The 20,512-nt window shown below is 42.3% G+C and overlaps 1 protein-coding gene across 4 annotated transcripts in view; it reads left to right on the plus strand.

Moving 5' to 3' along the window:
• The window catches only part of PPP1R12C (protein phosphatase 1 regulatory subunit 12C), a 56,075-nt gene that overhangs the window by 14,289 nt on the left and 21,274 nt on the right, over nt 1–20,512 (plus strand). For 3 of the 4 annotated variants that reach the window (XM_067469876.1, XM_067469878.1, XM_067469877.1), the window contains exons 2-10: nt 5,040–5,170; nt 7,821–7,939; nt 8,521–8,680; nt 9,921–10,065; nt 12,580–12,654; nt 16,244–16,332; nt 17,422–17,564; nt 17,655–17,749; nt 19,105–19,227. In XM_067469876.1, the coding sequence (XP_067325977.1) occupies nt 5,040–5,170; nt 7,821–7,939; nt 8,521–8,680; nt 9,921–10,065; nt 12,580–12,654; nt 16,244–16,332; nt 17,422–17,564; nt 17,655–17,749; nt 19,105–19,227 (1,080 nt within the window). The remainder of the gene's footprint in view (nt 1–5,039; nt 5,171–7,820; nt 7,940–8,520; nt 8,681–9,920; nt 10,066–12,579; nt 12,655–16,243; nt 16,333–17,421; nt 17,565–17,654; nt 17,750–19,104; nt 19,228–20,512) is intronic. The other variant, XM_067469879.1, reaches the window with a different exon arrangement.

Below are 20,512 nucleotides of genomic sequence, written 5' to 3' on the forward strand. Positions count from 1 at the left end.
GGTCAGTGGTTCAAATCCGGAAAGTAGGATGAGTTCCCATCTATCAACTCCAGCTTCTCATGCGGGGGCATGAGAGAAGCCTCCCACAGGATGGTAAAACATGCGGGCATCCCCTGGGCAATGCCCTTACAGACAGCCAATTCTCTCACACCAGAAGCAACTTGCAGTTTCTCAAGTTGCTTCTGTCATGAAAAAGATGGTAAGACTTTTCTTTGAAACACATGGTCAGATGACTGGAAGATCTGCCCTTATTGCTAAATCTGCCATGTTAAAATTTGCGGCATATAAATGCCAAGAGATTTAGCTCATTGCACATGTTAGGACTCAGACTTTACTGCCCTGGAGAAAGTTTTGAGAAATGTGACACTTTGAAAACAACATATTAGAAGATGTGATGTGGTGTATATATTTCTTTGGATTAAATCACACTAGCAGATGCAGACAGAATTGGGACAGAAGAGAGTTGCAGAGTATTAGAGCACATATTATCTGTGCAGATCCATTTTCTAGTTAAAGGGATCAAGGATGGCAATGATCTTTCCCCAGGGTCCTGGAGAGCTGTTGCTAATCAAGAGCAGAAAGTATGTTGTAGTTCATTAGATACTAAGCTGGAGCCAAAAGATCCAAATTCAGGTCACCAGTGAGAGAATAAACTCACATTGAGCTGTTGTGTTTGACTGTTGTTTAGCTTGACTGCTGCCACAGAGTTGTTGAGAGTTTGGGAGAATAGCCATATAAGTTCATAGAGGGAGAGGCAGGTTTGAAATGCAACAGATAAAATAGAAAATACGGGGCTTGTGGAATGGATCTAAAGCATGTCCTGATGATCTGATTGACCTTCTCTACATCCCAGGTAGTCTTTTCATTCTGATATTTAGGAGACCCTAAGAAATCTGGAAATTCCCTTCGCTTCAGCTCACTTGGAATTTCTTCTTCGAAGAGAACAGAAAGTAGTCTCAAATGTTTATTCCAAATGTGCTCAGTGCAACACACCCACGTTACTGTCACTTGTTCCTGAACCAGTTTTATTCTGCATGGTCTCTTTGACTGCGATTCCAAAGGCTGTTATTAAAGCCAGATGAAATCTAGCTGAAGCTGCTGCCTTCAGTCTGATGTCTTTTGTGCTAGAAGCAGAGAAGTAGCACAGCTGCATATTCTTGGCAGAGGAAGGGACATCAAAGAGTTTCTGGCCCGAATCCTCTCCCTTCCCACCCACTCCATGCTAGGGCTTGATAGAAAGTGCAGGTCTCCTGTGATTATGATGTATCTGGCTCATGGAAAATCTTGCAGTGCATCTGTTCAGTATGGAGTGGCAGGAGAATGTCTGTAGGAATCTTAGCTTGTTTGTTTAAAACAGGTTATTCCGTTGCATTTTGGTGGATGTAAATCACTCACACTGCATAACAGCAAATCATGTTTTGATTAGAAACCCATGTATCTGTTTTCTCCCTCCTTACATTGCTTTCTGGCACAACCCATAATATTTAACTCTAAACAGAGGCTGGGCAACTTGGACAATTTTTCCTTTTGGGGGGGGGGGGATGTGCAAACCACCCAAAATGTTCTCCCACCAAACAATAGAAATAAAACCAGAAGTCTCCTGGGTTTGAACTGTTGAGATTAAACAATGCAGGGGCTTTTGCAGTCTGTTAAAAGGTTGGATTAGCACTTCTGAGAGCTTCTAGGGAAGTAACTCACCCAAATGGTGCAATTGAAAGACCCCTACAGTCATAGACCTCATAGTAGCTTCTAGTCATGTGCATTTGAGTCTTACCTTGCTATGTTACTTGCCCCGGCTTTTGGTGGGCCCCCCGATCTGTTTTCATCTGAGCCTCCCAAAATCAGGAGGTCAGATGGTTGTTTTTTTTTTGCTTTCAGGGCCAAAAGATCCATTTTTTTCCCAGCCCATTATTGGGGGGGGGGGGTTCACCGGTAGGCCCAAAGCACCTGGGCCTACGGATGCAGGCTTTGGCCAACTCACCCAGGCCTTACAGGTCCTGCAGCCAAGTACTCCTTACTCGGCGCTCAACTGCATGCACCCTCACACTTTGGCCCTATCTATGCGCCTGGGCCTGGCACTCGGCTGCAGACCCTTTTAGGCCCTAGACCAGTGGTTCTCAACCTGGGGTCCCCAGATGTTTAGCTGATAAACTGGATGGGATTTCTGGGAGTTGTAGGCCAAAAACATCTGGGGACCCCAGGTTGAGAACCACTGCCCTAGACAGTCAATCTGAAAAGTAGGCTTGGATCCGGTGCCCGCTCCTGCCTGCCTTCCATATTGATTGCATTTTAGTTCCAGGAGGGGCCTTTCTGTTTCGTGCCATCCAAATGGACAGAACGAAACGGAAACACGAATCAAACTAATGGGACAAATTTCAGGCCCATGACTAGTAGCTTCCATTACAAAGCAGCCCATCGTAACATCATATCTGAATCTGGTTAAAATGATTGACATATGTGAATGAAGAAACTATGGCTTGCAATCTTGATTCAGAAGGCATGTAAACCACACTTTGCTGTCTTGGATGTAATTACAAATCACAGTTTGCATTTTGATTCAATCTTTATACTCTTGTGGGCTGTTCTGCAGCTGAAGCAATGACGATGGCACTTGAATGGGAGCCTATGGTTGTTTCCTTATATGGTATGTCCTATTTCTTTTTGCCCCACCCCAAAATGATTTGTGTCCATTTAAGAGTGTGGCAGAGCCAATGTCTAGTTTGCATCCATGTGATAGGCAACCTTTCAACTGTGCAGCTAATGCAGAATTGTCCAAACATGTCAGGGCAAGTACGTGTAGCATGGACAGGAAAAAATTACCGTGTGATCCTCGTATCCACAGAACCAATATATATAGTTTCACTTATCTACAATTTTACTTAGAACCCTGCTGTACAAGCTACACCTTCTTGCCCATCTGAAAATAATAGGGTTCGCTATTACTCTGCTTTTGTTAGACCCAACCTGGAATACTTTGTCCAGATCTGGTCACTACAGTTTAAAAGAGATGTTGACAAGCAGGAAGGTGTCTAGAGGAGGGCTATTAAAATGATCGAAGTTTTGGAGACCATGTCCTATGAGGAGCGTCCTAAAGAGCTGGGTATGTTTAGCCTGCAGAAGAGAAGATTAAGAGGAGACATGATAGCCATGTATAAATATGTGAAAGGATGTCATAAGGAAGGAGGAGCAGGCTTGTTTTCTGCTTCCCTGGAGATTAAGACTCAGAGCAATGCTTTCAAATTACAGAAAAGGAGAGTCCACCTGAACATTAGGAACTCTCTGCCTCAGAGTGTGCTGGAAGCTCCTTCCTTGGAGGCTTTTAAACAGAAACTGGATGGCCATCTGTCGGGGGTGCTTTGATTGTGCTTTTCCTTGTATGGCAAGGGGTTAGACTAGATAGCCCATGTGGTCTCTTCCAGCTCAATGATTCTATGATATACAATTCCACTTATTCACCCAAAGCCCAGGAATGCATCTCCTACAGATCCAGGAGTCATACTGTACAAGAAAACAGAACATCCTTGGTTCACATCTTGCAAATAATGTCAATTTACTGGATGGCCACTTGTTCTCAGGCTCCTCCTTACCACCTCCAGCAGGTATGATCATAGGTCTCATTAACCTTTACAAGAGGAGCGGAAGGATTGCCCTAGGTGATGCATGTAAAGTTCTTTGAAGTCTTGAATACTGTATGCAAACGCTGCTCTTATCACAATGATCATCATTGTTATGATTGCCGAGATAAACTGCTTGACTGGGCTGACTTGTAGTTTGCCTTCAAGTGAGCAGCCAAGTGGCAAACAACATCTGCTATTTATCTGTTGCCTTCTGCCCCAAGAAACCCAACACATGTTCCCCTGTTTCTCTCTTTAGCTCTGGAGATTAAAAGGCACACAGAATGTGCCATAATCGCAGAACAGCTTTGTTTCCAATAATTGAGGGGGGAAAGGAAATTGTGTTTCCTTATGTTTTATTTCTCCATGTAAGATTGGAAATGGGCTGGGATATATGAGCAGAAGACATATGTGGTCAGTAGTTTTCAGACCTGAGGTCTACCTTTGGCTCAAATATTTTGGAGGCCAGGTCTTCTCCCTAATTTGAAACCATACGATTAAATTTTGAAAGTCCTCTTGTTGTAACCCTTGTAATAGGCTGTGTACAGTCCACACATGAATGTCCTTGATATAGGCGACCATGTTTTTAAAGCTTGATAGAATGGCAAGGTTAGAACTAACATAGTACAGTATTTTTCATCCTTGTTAAGCTGTTTATAAGGATAGCTGTGTGGTGGAACCAGAAGCAGCACAAGATATCTGCTGCTTGAGGTTGAAGGATAAATGTTGCCATCTTTTCCCTAGTTTGGAGTGTCTCCTGATGATTTTTTTTTTTTAAAAAAAAGCATTGCCTTCTTCCCCCCATATTCTTCAGTTGTCCACCTCTGCATTATAGTATCTCATGCCAATATTTTTAGCGGTGCTTGTACGTTTAGAGGCCAGTGATCTTTGCCATGTCATCTTGTCAGATTTATTTTGCAATGATAGATTTGTGTTCTAGTCTACATTAAAACTTTTGAATCCTTCTGTGGCCTTTCCAATCAGCTTGTTCCTCAGTGGCACGAAGCTATTCTTGATGTTTATCTTAAATCTGGTTCCCGTCCAGGATGTCTCCTTACTCCTATTTTTCCACTTTTTTGGTTGGCAACTCATTTCGAGGCATCAGCTGTATTGAAAAAATGGCAACTATTACAGCATGTACAGGGATCTTCAAATTTCTCTCACTGGCACCTTGTAGCTCAGTCCCCATGTAGTTGTGGTATTCTGGTGTTGCTCTTGAGCTGAGGGTTGCCAGTGTCAATCATTGTCAGCACTGAGTTATATGGAGAAGGCAGTGGCTTCTTGAAACACTTCTTTCAGGTGGTGAAAGAGGAATGTTAGGTAAGATAAATGATTAGGCTCATGCTTCTGGGAACAAGGGAAATATCGCTTGGACTTAGAAAGAAGAGTTGGTCTTTTTTCAGTAATTTTTTTCTTTCCTTCCAGGCCTGCATCGATGAAAACATGGAGGTGGTTGAATTTTTGGTGGCAAATGGAGCTGATGTGAACCAGGCTGACAATGAGGGCTGGACTCCGCTGCATGTTGCTGCATCCTGCGGCTACATTGAAATCGCACAGTGAGTTTGGGATGGTGATGAGCTTACCAAAACAGTGCCAGGTCTTAGATTGGCATTGTGTTGGTTTTAGTAATCCCGTTGCAATAGAAATGTGATTTGCTTGAGGTCTTAGAATAGTAGATCCTTAGGCCAGCCTTGCAGTGCTGCTCATCTAGGAAAAAGACTAGGCAGTCGTCCGTGTCCTCCTCCAGCACCAGGATAGGGCAGCTATGTCCTTCTAGATGTTTTTAGGAAACTGCAAAGGTTGGCAGCCCAGTTTCTAACTGGGGCTAGTTACAGGGAGCAGATGATGCCTCTACTGAAGGAGCTCTACTGGCTGCCAATAAGTTTCTGATCCCAATTCAAAGTGCAGGTTATTACCTATAAAGCCCTAAACTGTTCGAGTCTTGCTTATCTCCATGACCATATCTCCCCCTATGAACTGGCATGGACTCTAAGATCTGCCAGGGAGGCCCTTCTCTCGCTCCCACCACCGTCACAATCACAGTTGTTGAGGATGAGTGAAAGGGCCTTCTCACTGGTGACCCCCTGGCTCTGAAACTCCCTCCCCAGGGAGATTTAGATTAGTCCCCACTCTGTCCACCTTCCCTAAAGACTTGAAAACCTGGATGTTCCAGAGTGCCTTTGAATGACGGTTTAAGTCCCCAATCATGTCTGTCCAGCCCGAATTTATTGATTTGGTTTTTCAGCACTTTACTCCCAGCCCTGGCCCTATAGTCTGCGTTTTGCACAAGTCCTTGCCCTGCCCTCTTTGATCATGCCCACCATTTCCTGGTTACTGGTTGTTTGATGTCGATTGATGTATTTTAATGATGTTTTTACTCTTCTGGTTTTAATTGTTTCAATTATACTGTTTATATGTTATTATGTTCTTAATTGTGTTTTAGCTTGTAATCCTTGTTTATGCTGGGCTTGGTCCCCATGTAAGCTGCCCCGGGTCCTTTCAGGGAGATGGTTGTGGGATTTAAAAAAATTAAGTTGTTGTTGTGATTTGAAACACAACAAGATGAGTCCACAGCATACAAGATCACTCTGCTGGCTGTTGTATTGGATCACACGTCAGACACTTCTCAAGTGTCTAGGACTGTGTGATGTCTCGGCGAATAATGCATGTAGATCCCAGTAAGGTGGCCTTCTGCAGCTGGCAGATGGTAATTTTGTCAGCGCCGATTGTTTAAGTCCAGTTAAATTATTATTATTATTATTATCCCATCAGCCCTGATAGTCTTGCCAGTGGTGAGGGATGATGGATACTACTAAATATCTAGAATAGGAGTGGGAGTCATACAGTGCTCTACATCAGTGCTTCTTAAGCTATCTAATGATGGGGACTAGCAAAGATATTTCCTAATCCACAAAGAACTGGCACTTGATTTATGTCCTTTGTTTCTTAGGAACTAACCATGGGCATCCAAGGGTTTGTGGACCAACACTAGTCCATAGACCACCGCTTTAAGTAGCATTGGTCCAGTTGTTGTTGGATTCCAAACCCCAGCAGTATGTAACCAGATTTACATATAGAGGGCCAGAAGGTCCCCACCTCTGCCCTTGATCAAGTCACTGAAGGCCATAATCATCACGTTGCCTTGGCTTTGCTTGCTGTAGAAATTCTGTAGTGCTCCCTGGATGCTGTTCATACTTTCTACATTATCTGCAAAGTGTGAACCAACTGCGTACTAGAACATCTAGAAACCAGATACTTACCTGGGTACTAGGGGGCTTTGCCTGTAGTTTGTCTTCCTTTCTCATCTGAGGGAGGAAATTGCAAGGTTAGATACAGCCTCAGTGCCAAGTCCTATTTCATCAGCCACTGGGATATTGCTGCTTGGGCATTCTCCATTTGAAATCCAGGTATAAGAGAAGGGAATCAGGCAAATAGAGTTAGCATGGTTTGGCTGGAGACCAGGCATTTAAGCAGTGGTACGGAGTTTCTCTGGTATTGTTCCAGTCAGACATGGTTTTTCTTTTGCAATGTGGGAGTGCCACGGAAGCAGGATTGTTTGAAGGCTTTGATATGAAGCACAAGGCACAAGAGAGACTGCAGTAGTTGTAATTGTTCCAAGCCATACCTTGAAGCAGGTACTGGTAAGAGTAGTTGACAAAGGCAGGTAGAGGTTCCATTTTCAAGCCTTTAATTCAGTTATTTTCTCCAAAGTGTTTTGTCCCAGGTCTTCTTTGGCCTTGACCAAACTTTATTCCTTACCATATGTAAACTGTCCTGTTTTTAGTGGGGTCCATTCAGTAGAAGTCTTCTCTCTGTCCATGTAACATCTCTTGAGAATTTAACCTAAGTGAATTCTATTCTGTTTATATGGGCGGTCCTGACTACAGATGGGGGCATATATGGAAAGCCAAAGATACCTATAATGGGCTGCATCATCAAGGGACTTGCAGTGCTTTCTCTCCAGATTCAATAAAAGGTAGTGCAGACTTATTACATGGTATCAGGGGACACTGTATCAGCAGATGTTTAAGTAGTTGGGGATTATATGTGGTTGTCCAGAGAAGTTAGTCAAATGAAGTGTGGCTGAAAGCAAGGGATGATAACCCCATTAAGTCTTTGGTCTAATCCAGGATTTCAGAGATGTGAGATCTCATGTTGGGCTTAAGGGATCTGTAGGTCTGACCCTGCCTTCACTTTCTGGTCCAGATACCTCTTGGACCACGGTGCCAACATTGCTGCAGTGAACAGTGATGGTGATGTGCCATTGGACATTGCTGAGGCTGACAACATGGAGGCCTTGCTGCGTTCGGAGATTGGGAAGAGAGGTAAGGAGAAGGGCAGGTTGCTGTTGGTAATTCATCCTTAAATGTGTCTCTGTTCATGCCCTATTTTTTTGTAACCCGGAAGCCACAGGGGTTTAACAAGCTTGTCCAACTGGCTGAGTCGCTTCATTACCCCCCACCCTAGCACTACTAATGAAATGGCCCGTCATATTCTTTTCAATTATTTCCATAGGAAGCAAGAGGACGACTTCAGAAATAAATACAGAGCTGTGGTGAAAACATATTTAAAAATAGTTGCAAAGTGACACATTTGCATATTGTTCATAATATGTTTTGCAGCTACTCTGAGTAGACTCATGTGTGAGTTAACCATAGAATCATAAAATACCAATCTCTTCCTCAGAAGACTCCCTTCTTACACCACTTCAGTGGTTTCCTCGGATCTGTGTGGATTACAGACTTACTTTCAAAGAATGAAAAGGGGTGAATACACCCTGTTGCTGGGATTTCACAGTGTCATTAGAGAAGCTGTATTTAATCTCTGCTGTATTATGTGACTGCAGGTGTTCAGATTTTATACTTTTCTTGCTCCACTCCCCTGTGACACCTTCCTCTGCTTTCAGGGGTAGATGTAGAAGTAGCCAAGCGAGAGGAGGAGGAAATCATGCTTCGTGATGCTCGTCAATGGCTGAACGCTGGCAAAATATCTGACGAGTCACACCCCAAAACCGGAGCCACTGCCCTACATGTGGCAGCTGCCAAAGGCTACATTGAGGTCATGAGGTGAGAGGCGAGAACCGTATCCCCCTCATTCTGCTGCTTTCAGGGTGAGGCCTCCTCATTCAATTATTGTTAGGGTGGGCGGAAAAGCCTTCTCCTTGGGAAATCATTCTATAGAGCAATAATCAGGATACAATCACCAGAAGCCTCAAATCAATCTAGAGCTGGGATAGTGGCTACAGAAAAAGCACATTCTAATTTTCAACTTTGAGCTCCTCTTGTGGAGGATAGCCCTGAAACTGAGATTTTAAGAGGCCCTAAATGAAACTGGTAGTTACTTCCAACTTCAACTTTTGACTGATGCTGTAGACATTTTTGGAGGTTGTTTCCCCAAAGGCTTCTAGAGGTGACTTTTGACTTTATTTGAATGGCTTTCATAGGGATTTGTGGAGATAGATGGATCTAGACAGCTCAAAAAGGCCACTGGGGATTGTATGTAGTCCACAGGCCACGGTTTACCCCTATCTTGAGCTAGACGTTCAGTGCCAGAAGTCAGTTAAACATCTCAGTCTTCAAAATGGCTCACACCTCAGATTCTTTTTTGCCTCAGCAGGTTTGAAATTTTGCTTTACCCAACCCAGGGTAATTGCATCACCTCTTTTTATGCTTCTTTCTCCAGATGTTTGATGTGTTTGGGGGCTGGTTCCCAGATGCCATCCCTCCCCCAAGCAGAGGCAGGGCTGAGGGAAAAGCGTAGGCCAAGTTATTATCAGTCCCCGCCCTGGCCACCTGTCAGTGCTTTGTGGCAAAAGTGAGAATATAAAACTTCTGCTTCCCAGCTTTTGACTATGTAGACCTCTTTCTCCAAAATGGGGGACAAAAGTTCCAGCAAACTGCACCCTCCCACTTCTATGACTTTTTTTTTCTCTTAAAGGTGTTGAAGTCCCAATTCCCCTACTACTACTTTGACCCTGATAGTTTCTGTTCACTGTCCTGAGAATCCCCACATAGGCTCAAAACATGTGCTTGCACACACAAAAGAATTTACAAGGCAGTTTTGTCAGTATGTTCCCTATAAGCCTCCCAGCCCTTGATAATATAGGAGACTGGGTTCTTTGAACTTGTCCCTTTAAACAGAGTACCTTATTCCCTTCCAAAACACCCTAGAACACTAGTGTATCTGTTCTAACTAATCAGTGTCTAGTCTTGAAATAGGGTTTTAGTACACTAGTTCATTTTATGGTAAGACGGGTCCTTTCTCTTGGAAGCAAACAAGCCCTAGGCATCTCTCGTTCTCTTACAGGCTGCTCTTACAAGCTGGCTATGAGCCCAATGTGCGGGACAAAGATGGCTGGGCTCCCTTGCATGCGGCAGCCCACTGGGGAGTGGAAGAGGCCTGCCGCCTTTTGGCTGAGCACTTTTGTGATATGGAGGCCCTCAACAATGTGGTGAGCATGAAATTGGGGCACAGGTTGGATGTGACATAGCAAAGCCCTGTCATCTTCAGTTGCACTCTGCAGTTCCAATCCCTTGGAATCCTTCCACTCATCTTTCTCTGGTGGGTTCTGGGCTTCATGGTGACCCCTTTAATTATGGACCTGTGATTGTGTTATTGTGTGGTTTTTTATTGTAGCCATGTCTTGATTCCATAATATGCTTCATATAGGGCATCCAGATATAGTTTTAAAATAACAATAATAGTTTTATTAAACATAGTAAAACAATATATTAACCTATTATTTTAGGCTTTCCCAAACCATAGTTACTTCCCTAAATGCTGGGTGGTTGAGGAGAGACCACCCACTTGCTAGGTGGTCTCTCCTCAATTTAACTCTGTCTCTGTTAAACCCAGCCTTCCAGTGCTGCCTCTATCAGTGTCAAAAACTGCCAGTGCCACTTCAAGCCCTGCCTAATATTCACACATGCATGCTTCCTTTTTACATTCAGTTCACCCTCAAACCTCCCTTTACAGCCTCCCTGAGCCATGATTGACTGCCTTCAAGTCAAATCTACCCAATACCTCCTTCATAGAGGGGATCTTCCTGGTAGAGCTTGGGAGAGCCCTTATTTCTTTATTTACGACATTTATATCCCGCCCTTCTCACCCTGAAGGGGACTCGGAGTGGCTTACAAAGAATATATTATATTAGTAGCATAGCACAATATTAGTATTATATATTACTATATTGTACTATAACACTATACTGTAATATTATTAGTAATATTAAATGTAATATAAAATATATAATTATTTAATTGTATTATCACTAGTATTATATTGTATTACATTTTATTATTATCAACAATATATTTGTATACAATATATTGTATTATTAGCACAGCACAATATTAGTATTATATATTACTATATTGTACGATACCACTATACTATTATTAGTAATATTACACGTCATATAAATATATAGTTATTATATTGTATTATTATTAGTATTATATTTGTGTTATATTGTATTACAGTATAATATTATTATCAATATTATATGTGCATACAATATATTATTAGCCCTTCAATATATAATATAATATAATATAATATAATATAATATAATATAATATAATATTAGCCCTTCCATACCCAAGAGCTATGAGAAGCACTGCCAGTCATTGCAGACATGCAGGGGGGCTATTGATGCATCCACACTGTAGAATTAATGAATTTGATACCACTTAGATTGCCATGGCTTAAAGCTAAGGAATCCTAGGGTTTGCAGTTTGGTGAACCACCAGCACTCTTTTGCAGAGATGGCTGACACCTTGTAAAACTACAATTTGCATGATTCTATAGCACTGAACCGTGGCAGGTAACATGGTTTCAAACTGCATTACACCTACAGCATCTATGTAGACCAGGTCTCTAAGGCAACTTCAGATGTAAATAATTATCATGCTTGGGAGGGGTGGAAAGACTATGGCTGACAGTCATTTAAAGAAATGTTAATGACCCAGCGAAGTTATTTTTAGTTGATCAAGTAAGTGATTGAATCTGTATAAATTTGAATTTGACTGAAATGATATTTTAAAAGAAGAGACATCCTTTGTTTTGAGGCAGCGTATTTATATATCTCTGAGACTTTCTTGCCTCATCAAGCTGCTGCCTACCATCTGCGGTTTTTCTGAATGTTAATTTTCATCATTATTTTTACAATAAAGAAGCCTGATGAGGAGCGCTTATTTAAACAGCTCTTGAAGTAAATTATTCTGCCTCATTAATTGATTAAAGCTTGCAAACCAAACCAAAATCCAAAGGATTAAGGAGATGAGGCAGTTTGAAAATCTGAAACCTTTGACCTGTGTCATAACTATATTAACAATGGTTACAGGAAGTACAAGCCTGAAAAAGCCCTGAAACAATTTGATGAGGCAAAACAAATGAAACTATCCTAAAATTACCATAATTTTAAAATTTTTAGAGGGAGTGGGTGTCTAATTCCTTGTTTCCTGAACTCCAGATTACAGTATTGTGGCAAAAAATTGCTTCCTTGCTTGAATCACAGACAGTCTTCCATTATACTTAGGTGGCTGATTGTTTCCTTCTTCAAAATGTCAGTTTCAGGGATCTGATGAGCTGCAACCTAGGCCCCTTCCACATAGCAGAATAAAATCCCACATTGTCTGTTTTGAACTGGAATATATGGCAGTGTGGACTCATATCCCACTTCAAAGCAGATATTGTGGGATTTTCTGCCTTCATATTCTGGGTTATATGACCACGTGGAAGGGTCCCTAGTATAAGCAAAAGCGATGAGGGCCAAGTAAGTCTTTGATATTGCTGTCTTTGTAGGGTAGGTGATCTTGGAGGTGGGACAGCTGGCCAATCAAAAGACCTCTGGATGAAGCCGCTGTACCCATTACATTTCCATAGTTTATTACATGGAGCAATGGGTCTTTCAAGCAACTCTGATGGGACCTCTTTCCACCCATCTTATTTTCCTCCACCTTAGGGCCAGCGTCCCTGTGATCTTGCAGATGAAGATACTTTGGCTTTGCTTGAGGAGCTGCAGCGTAAGCAAAATGATGTGAGTGATGTTTTTTCTTGCTCCTAACAGCTTATGATATGTTTCTGTATTTATGCTGAAAGCTCCTAGCACCAGGATTCCTTGGACTCGGGCCCCTTCCACACAGCTGAATAAAATCCCACGTTACCTGTTTTGAACTGAAATATATGGTTCAGATAACCCAGCTCAGATATTGTGGGATTTTCTGCCTTAATATTCTGGGTTATATGACTGTGTGGAAGGGCCCTCTGTGGCTCTGCAGAGGCCTCACCTGTGGGAAAACATGCAGGTTGTAGTTTGTGCTCAAAGACAACTAAAGACAGAAACTCTCCAACACTGGCTTTCCATGTGCAGAATTCCAGCTCTCCCTATTTTTGGCATTATTTCTGTTGTTTGTACTTATTTTTATTTAGCACATGGGCTGACTTGTGGTTATTATAGATACTTTTCTGCTGGCTTCTTTACAGTTTAAATCCAAGGATTGCTTAGCAGGTCTTAAGATTGTTGTTAATTACTGGACTAAGCAATGACAACTTATTGAGACAATGTTTTAAGAATTTTACATTTTGTGAAAGCTACATTTGGCTGGCTTTGTGCTCTGAAATGTAGGGTAACACACACACACACACTTATTTGTGGGATTTCTAAAATCAAATAGAAGTAAAATACCTATAAATTTAAGGTATTTTTTGTGTCAGAAAAGACTTGAGAAACTGCAAGTCGCTTCTTGTGTGAGAGAATTGGCTGTTTGCAAGGATGTTGCCCAGGGGACGCCCAGATATTTTACCATCCTGTGGGAGGCTTCTCTCATGTCTCTGCATTTATTTATTATTTATTAACTATATTTATACCCTGCTCTTCTCACCCCGAAGGGGACTCAGAGTGGCTTACAGATTATGGCAAAATTGAATGCCTCATTATACATACAAATAATAAATATAACTCATCAAATTATAAATGAGTTAAAACATACAAATGCAATAAAACAGATTAAAACATAGTTTCCCAGCACCTTTAATTTCCTAAGAATGTTTCTGCTAGTGGGTCCCAAAACTTTAATGGCTTTGTATTTTTTCTGGACAAATTCCAACCACCTTTTTAAAAAATCCTCTTTTTTCCAAAACACAGATACAATTTATTCCATCTCATGTTTTAGTGGCATTACATTGAACTATCTGTGACACTGGAATATCTAGAGCCATTAAGCTTGCAGAAAAAAATATTTGTGTAGCTGAAAAAGAACTATGGACGCATGAAAAGCTAGAGCTGTCAGACTGGAGCTCACCCGGATTCGAACCACCAACCTTTCAGTCAGCAGTCGTGCCGGCATAAGGGTTTAACCCACTGTGCCACATTGTACTTTGCACAAAGGCATCCTGAGTCCCTTCGGGGAGATGGTGGCGGGATATAAAAAGAAAGTTATTATTACTATTATTGTCACATATTTGAGAGAAAGAAATTTATAACATAAGCTTTCATAGACTGGGGCTTCTTCATAAGCTGCAACTGTGCATTAGACTGATAAATCTCATATCTGTGTTTGTCCCTCAAAAGTTTAATGTGATAAAATTTGGACCAAGAGATTTCCTTTTGTCATTCTTTATCGGGAAATTTCCATGGTTTGGTGGTTGTTTTTGGAGGCTCTTATCAGAAGAAGTTCAGTGAATACAAGCCAAGGAAAGCACCTTTTCTCCTAAGGAACTCTAACTTAGCATCAAAGTCTCTAGGTTTGCTAGTCCCCCAGTGCCTCGCTTTGATATGTTTCAATTGCCAGCTCTCTATTCCCTATTTGCCCAGGTATTTAATGATTAGTTGCCATTTACTGCTCTCTGTGGCTTTATTTACAATTACTGCTTTAACCACTCACTGCTTGCCATTCTCTTATAATGGTGTTTTAATTGGTTCAATCTGAGGGCTGCTATTTCTTTCTAACTAATGACTATAAGCCACCTTGGAAATTTTTAATTAATTGCGGGGAAGGCATAAATGTCTTTAAATAGCTGGCTGAGCTCTTCCAGACCTGTGTGTACTTTGCACTAAAAATACCAGCAGTTGGTGCCAAGAGAAGCTAAAGTCTGTGGGCTACCTCCATGTTGGGCAAAGCAAGCAGCAGCCCATATTTGCTCTTAAGTGTTTTTGCTACTCCAGGAACATGCTGGTGAAACCGCAGGATGCAGATGTTTCTTGACTGACTTCTTTGTTTAGATACGCACAATCCTGGTTGAGTTTCTCACATTACCTTTTTTTTAAAAAGCGTTCCAGCAGCCATAAGAGCAGCAAGTAGAAAGAAATGGTGTTGACCCCGGGGGCATGAGGTCAGGGAGTGAGGCCACCTCGCCTGTCAACTTAATTTGAGCTTTGCCAGCCCAGGGCTGTGTTTCTGAAACCACGGGGTGGGCCTCCCTGAGGCGACTGTGGTTGGGGGAAAGCCCACACGCCTCTCTTTTCATCTGCTCCAGGCCCTCCTCTCTCTCTCTCTCTCTCAGTCTCTTTGCTGGGTCCCCAGGGAAAGAGAGCAGCAAAGGCTTCCCTTCTGCCTGTCTGCTTTGTCCACTTTCCAGCTGGAAATTGAACCAAACCAACCTCATGGCAAGCCTCAGGGCTTGTGTTATGTGTGGCTGTTTTCTCGTTAAACTCTTAAATTTTCCCCCTTATGGGAACTAGTTGAAGTGAGCCAGGCTCAAGTTGTAGCACTTAAAAAAGACATGCACACCTACATTTTTAGAAATTTCCATTGCATGTAATATGCAGAGGGTATTATACTGTGGTGTAGTGTGGAGACCAGGATTTTACTCCATGCTCAGCCACGGAAACTCACTGAATGGGCAAGCTGTTTCTTATCAGTTTTAGAGGAAGGCAAAGGCAAACTCCCTCTTGACAAGAAAGCCTCAGGATAGTTTCGTATTAGGGTTGCCGTAAGATACACTCCAGCACAGCTTAGATAGAGAGGGGCTTTGGGTCCCCCCCCCCCTCCAAATACTTAAAACTCAGAACTGCCCCTAAAAAACATCTGGGTGTGAGGTGCAAGACTGACTCAATACTTCACATGATGCATAGTCAATTTACGGAGTTCCGTTGACTTTTGTGAGGAGATTAAAACAAATTTATGGGCGGTTGTGGTCTGTGTTTGTGCCTGGCAAGCTGACCACCATGGAAAAGGAGATGTTGCTCCATCCATGCCAGGTACTTGTCCTCTGCTACCTTTACAGAGATCCTCTGCTTGCCAGCATGGTGTGGCACTGCATAAATATTCTGCTCCTTTTGGGCTGTATCAAAACAATCCTAAGTGCCAACAGTGGGCATGTCTGCGCCTTTCTTTCCAAACAGCTTACCACCCACTTATACTCGACACCAACCCAATCTGCTTCAGCACGATTCAGTCTCAAGCATTGCTGCTGTTCTCAGCTTTGGACAATGCTATGAAGAAAGCAGTAGGCATTGTACAACATTATTGCCTGTTATTTTTACTCAGAAGGATGCAGGGATCAAACATCCTGATTACCTTGGCCATATAAGTTCCTCTGTTTAAGACTTTTTTTACCATTGCCTTGCTGTGGGGAGTAAGAGTTTTACCATCTTTTCTATCCCCCCCCCCTTCTATAAACACCAGCTGCGCAGCAAGAAAGAAGCCCACCTGAGGCAAGCTGTAATCGACACCAGCTTGGAACAGCCCCCATCTTACACAACCAAGCACCGAAGGTGAGTGGGGAATGTGTGGTTATTAGATTCCCTGCTGTTTGCCAGATATTGAGTCCAGTAATCCCCACTGCTGTTTTCAGACACTGGCAGTGATTTCCCAAGAGAAGCCAAAGGCCCTGTCTTACAATCTAGAATACCGTGTGTGTTTGGTTCAGCGTATGCACTAGGTTCATTGTTAGGAAACCAGATCTCCCCCCTCCCTCTATCCTCCTTCTCTGTCAAATGCAAGTTGTGAAACAAGTTTGAGAGAAGTCTTTATTTGGTGTACAGCAAGTTTGACAAGCCACTTTGCTACAGAAATGTTTACAGTTACAGCTTACAGATGTCAGGTTGGACGACCCAGCTGTTTGTGGTTAGACATCAAGCCCGTGCAAATTACAAGTATTGTTGTCCCACAGACAGTGTTAGGATACCTTCCTCTGAGTAGTAGCATAAATTTTGTTGGCTAGGTGCATCGGTGTGGCATATCATTGAAGCAACTCCCAAGTTTTTAAGCAAGCTGTGGACCAGCTCATACATGCTCATATAAAGATACTGTGCCATACTGTGCCAGCTCCACTATACACACAGTTAAAATATACAAACTGCAAAACAGGTGTTTACATTCTCTCCCTCTCATCATTCTTTGAGTTTAAATGTGGTGCTCTTGTCTCATTGCTGGTGTGGTCTGCATACAAGTGGGCATGCATGCAGTCCTTAAACTGAGATTGTCTGGTAGTATCTTCAACTATGTCTAAGCCATATTGCTAAAGAATACGCAAATTGTTTAAATAACATTTTGAGAAACACCAAAATTCTGTTGCCATTCATACAAAATAATCAACATGCCATGCATGAGCTAACAGTGGTTATGCCAGTCTTAAGCCATCTTAGCAGAAGCTGCCAACTGAGATCCATGTAACTTAAAAGTTTTGCCTGTCTCAGCAGATGTTGGATCGAGTCTGATGAGAAAGAAGGAAATTATTTTGGAAACCTTCCCATTAACCTGGTTTGGGTAATCAGTAATTGTGATAGGTCGCCTTTATGGGGTTATCTTTCCAACAGAGCTTCCTTTTCTCATTATCTTCTTCTGTAATGTGTCTCTCCTAGGAGCTCTGTATGCCGCATGAGCAGCAAGGAGAAGATCTCTGTCCAGGACCAATCAAAAGAACGCAAGACCTTAGGGACCATCGCTGTCGGCGAGGAGGAGACCAGTTCAGCCTCAGAAGGAGAGGAAGCTCCTGAAACCAATGGTGGGCAGAAATGCACAGTGGGCCATGGCCATCGTTGGTCCTAAACTGGAAAGGATTCAGCAAGTGTTAACTGCTTCCTGTCTCCTACAGAGGTGAAGACCACTCCCGTGACAGATACCAGTGCAGTGAATGGAGTCTCTGTGACCCCCATTTCTCCTTTGTCCCCCAGTCCCACAGGGCAGAAGGTAAGGCCTTGTTCATCTATTCTAGCACTCCTTTGATGCTCTGTAGGTGAGCCAATGATTCCACAAATCTCTACCTCCACATTATATAAGTTCCCTTCCAATGATAGCTTTAGATGCACAGTTACAATTATTGGCCTTCAGCTGAAACTCAACTTCTGTATATTCTCTCAAATTAGCTTTTGTCACAGTTTGAGAGTGGAGGTTGAAGGCATTTTATTCTCCATAACAATTGGTCCCAGGCACTTTTTTCATTTTCATTGCGGCTACAGGTTCTGGTATTGTATATCCATGTTTTCCCTGCCATCTCCATGAAGTTAGGATGAAGTCTAAATACACTGAAAAATGGACTGCACTGTTTTGGATTATGAGTGGAGGGATTGTTTTTGACTGCTTTCTAAAAACTCTGCATGAGTAGAAAACTAGCAGAGTTTGGAGCTGGCAAAGCTGAAACTTTTCTCCACAAGACACATATTCTTCAGTTTGCATAGATTTTTTGATAATATGATTAGCCACTTCTAAGCAGTATCCCCAACTGATCTGAAGTACAATCCATTCAACTATTTGAACAGTCTCCTACTTAATTCCTTGTTTTCACTGTTGTATGTTCACATCAGGACTAAATATCTAGCCATAGCTCATCAATTGCAATTAATCCCGACTCTAGCCATATGGCAGCCTGTTCTCTTGGGAGGAAGAGGGAGTGGATGACTTGAAATTCAGGCAACTGCATATCCTGGCCGCAAGAGCTCCTTGTTTCTTTAGAAGTGGGATTTAAATACAAAGGAAAAAGAAAGGCAATGAAAACTTGTTCCTAGATGATGTCTAAGGGGGCCAGCTTCAGTTGAGGGGTATTGTCCTTTCTTTCTCCTCCTCTCCTCCATCAGCTTTTCACAGATCTTTGCACAAACCTTCCTCTTTACCATGCAACATGTGTTGAGTTCTTCTTTTATAACTTGCCTGCTCTTAACACACCCAGTACCTTCACCCTGCATGCTTGATTAACCAGTTGTTGCTTCTAGCTGCCCTGGGTGGGGCCAGATTGACCTTTCTCCTCTTTGGATTGCTGACATATGTGATTGCAGAGATGGCACACAGTACATCTCAGAACCGGTTGAGATAATCTCACCGGCTGGGTCTGAATCACACATATATTCTCTTAACTCCATTCCAATGCCTGTCTGGCCACCCTTTCCGCTGCATGTCATTTCTCTTGTATGAAATACCTTGGACTTGTTTTGTTTCTGTCTTTTCTTCCTCCTTTTTTCACATTTCCGCCTGTGCCTTTCATCAATTGCTGACCATGCCTCCTCCTTTGCTTCCTTGCTTTTTCTTTCCACCCACCCATCCCATTGCAGCCACCAATTGCCTTCATCACCCCTGTTCTGCCCATCCCTAGCCCCCTGGGGCCTTCCATGTGGAGACAAAGCTTGCGCAAAACTGGGATCATTTTGGTGCCCCAGGGGGGACAAAAAGCTGCTGTGAGTTTCCCATTCAGATATGAAGGAGGGAGAAAGAATATTTGCTTATGTGTTTGCATTTATGCACTTCCTCCCATTGGTAGCCTAGTGAGACCAAGGGCCTAAACCCGTCTTGTCAGAAACAAATTTTGAGACTAGATAAGTTCTTTTGAGTTTAGAACAACCTAAATTCCAAGATGGGATGTACTTTTAAAAAATTAGCTAAAATTCCACAAATGTGTGTGGGATTTTGAACACAACAGAACTCTTCATCAAACTGGGTGGTTTCAAACAATAGGTGGGATGTGGGTGGAAGAAGAAGCATGGAAGGTTTAATCTGTCTAGGCATTTTTGCTATGAAATCTACAATTGAACTCAGTCCCAAAGTGGGGATTATGGTATTTTATTAGTATAGGAGGTCACATGTAATAATACACTATAGCAGCGTTTCTCAACCTGAGGGTCGGGACCCCTGGGGAGGGGTCAGAGGGCTCGCCAAAGGCCATCAGAAAACACAGTATTTTCTGTTGGTAATGGGGGTTCTGTGTGGGAAGTCTAGCCCAATTCTATCATTGGTGGAGTTCAGAATGCTCTTTGATTGTAGGTGAACTATAAATCCCAGCAATTACAACTCCCAAATGTCAGGGTCTATTTTCTCCAAACTCCATTAGTGTTCACATTTGGGCATATTGATTATTCGTGCCAAGTTTGGTCCAACTCCATCATTGCTTGAAGCCACAGTGCTCTCTGGACGTAGGTGAACTATAACTCCAAAACTCAAGATCAGTGCCCATCAAACCCTTCCAGCATTTTCTGTTGGTCATGGGAGTTCTGTGTGCCAAGTTTAGTTCAATTCCATTGTTGGTAGAGTTGCAGGTTAACTATAAATCCCAGCAACTATAACTCCCAAGTGACAAAATCAAATCTCCCCAAATTTGGGTATATCAGGTATTTGTGCCAAATGTGTTCCAGTGAATGAAAATACCTCCTGTATATCAGATATTTACATTATGATTCATAATAATAACAAAATTACAGTTATAGCAATGAAAATAATTCTATGGTTGAGGGTCACTACAAAATGAGGAACTGTATTAAGGGGCCATGACATTAGGAAGGCTGAGAACCACTGCACTATGAGATGGTGAGTAAATGGTCCACATCTCTGAAAATACGAAGTTGGCTGCAATTCAATAATTTGTCCTTTGTCTTAGGTGAAATGCACACAAGTCTTTAATAAAGTTGACAGTTATATTTTAGGTTGGAGTCTCCCCGAAGTGGCAAAAATAGCAGCAATCCAACAATT

The sequence above is a fragment of the Anolis sagrei genome, chromosome 6, assembly GCF_037176765.1.
Source record: "Anolis sagrei isolate rAnoSag1 chromosome 6, rAnoSag1.mat, whole genome shotgun sequence".
Taxonomy (NCBI): domain Eukaryota; kingdom Metazoa; phylum Chordata; class Lepidosauria; order Squamata; family Dactyloidae; genus Anolis; species Anolis sagrei.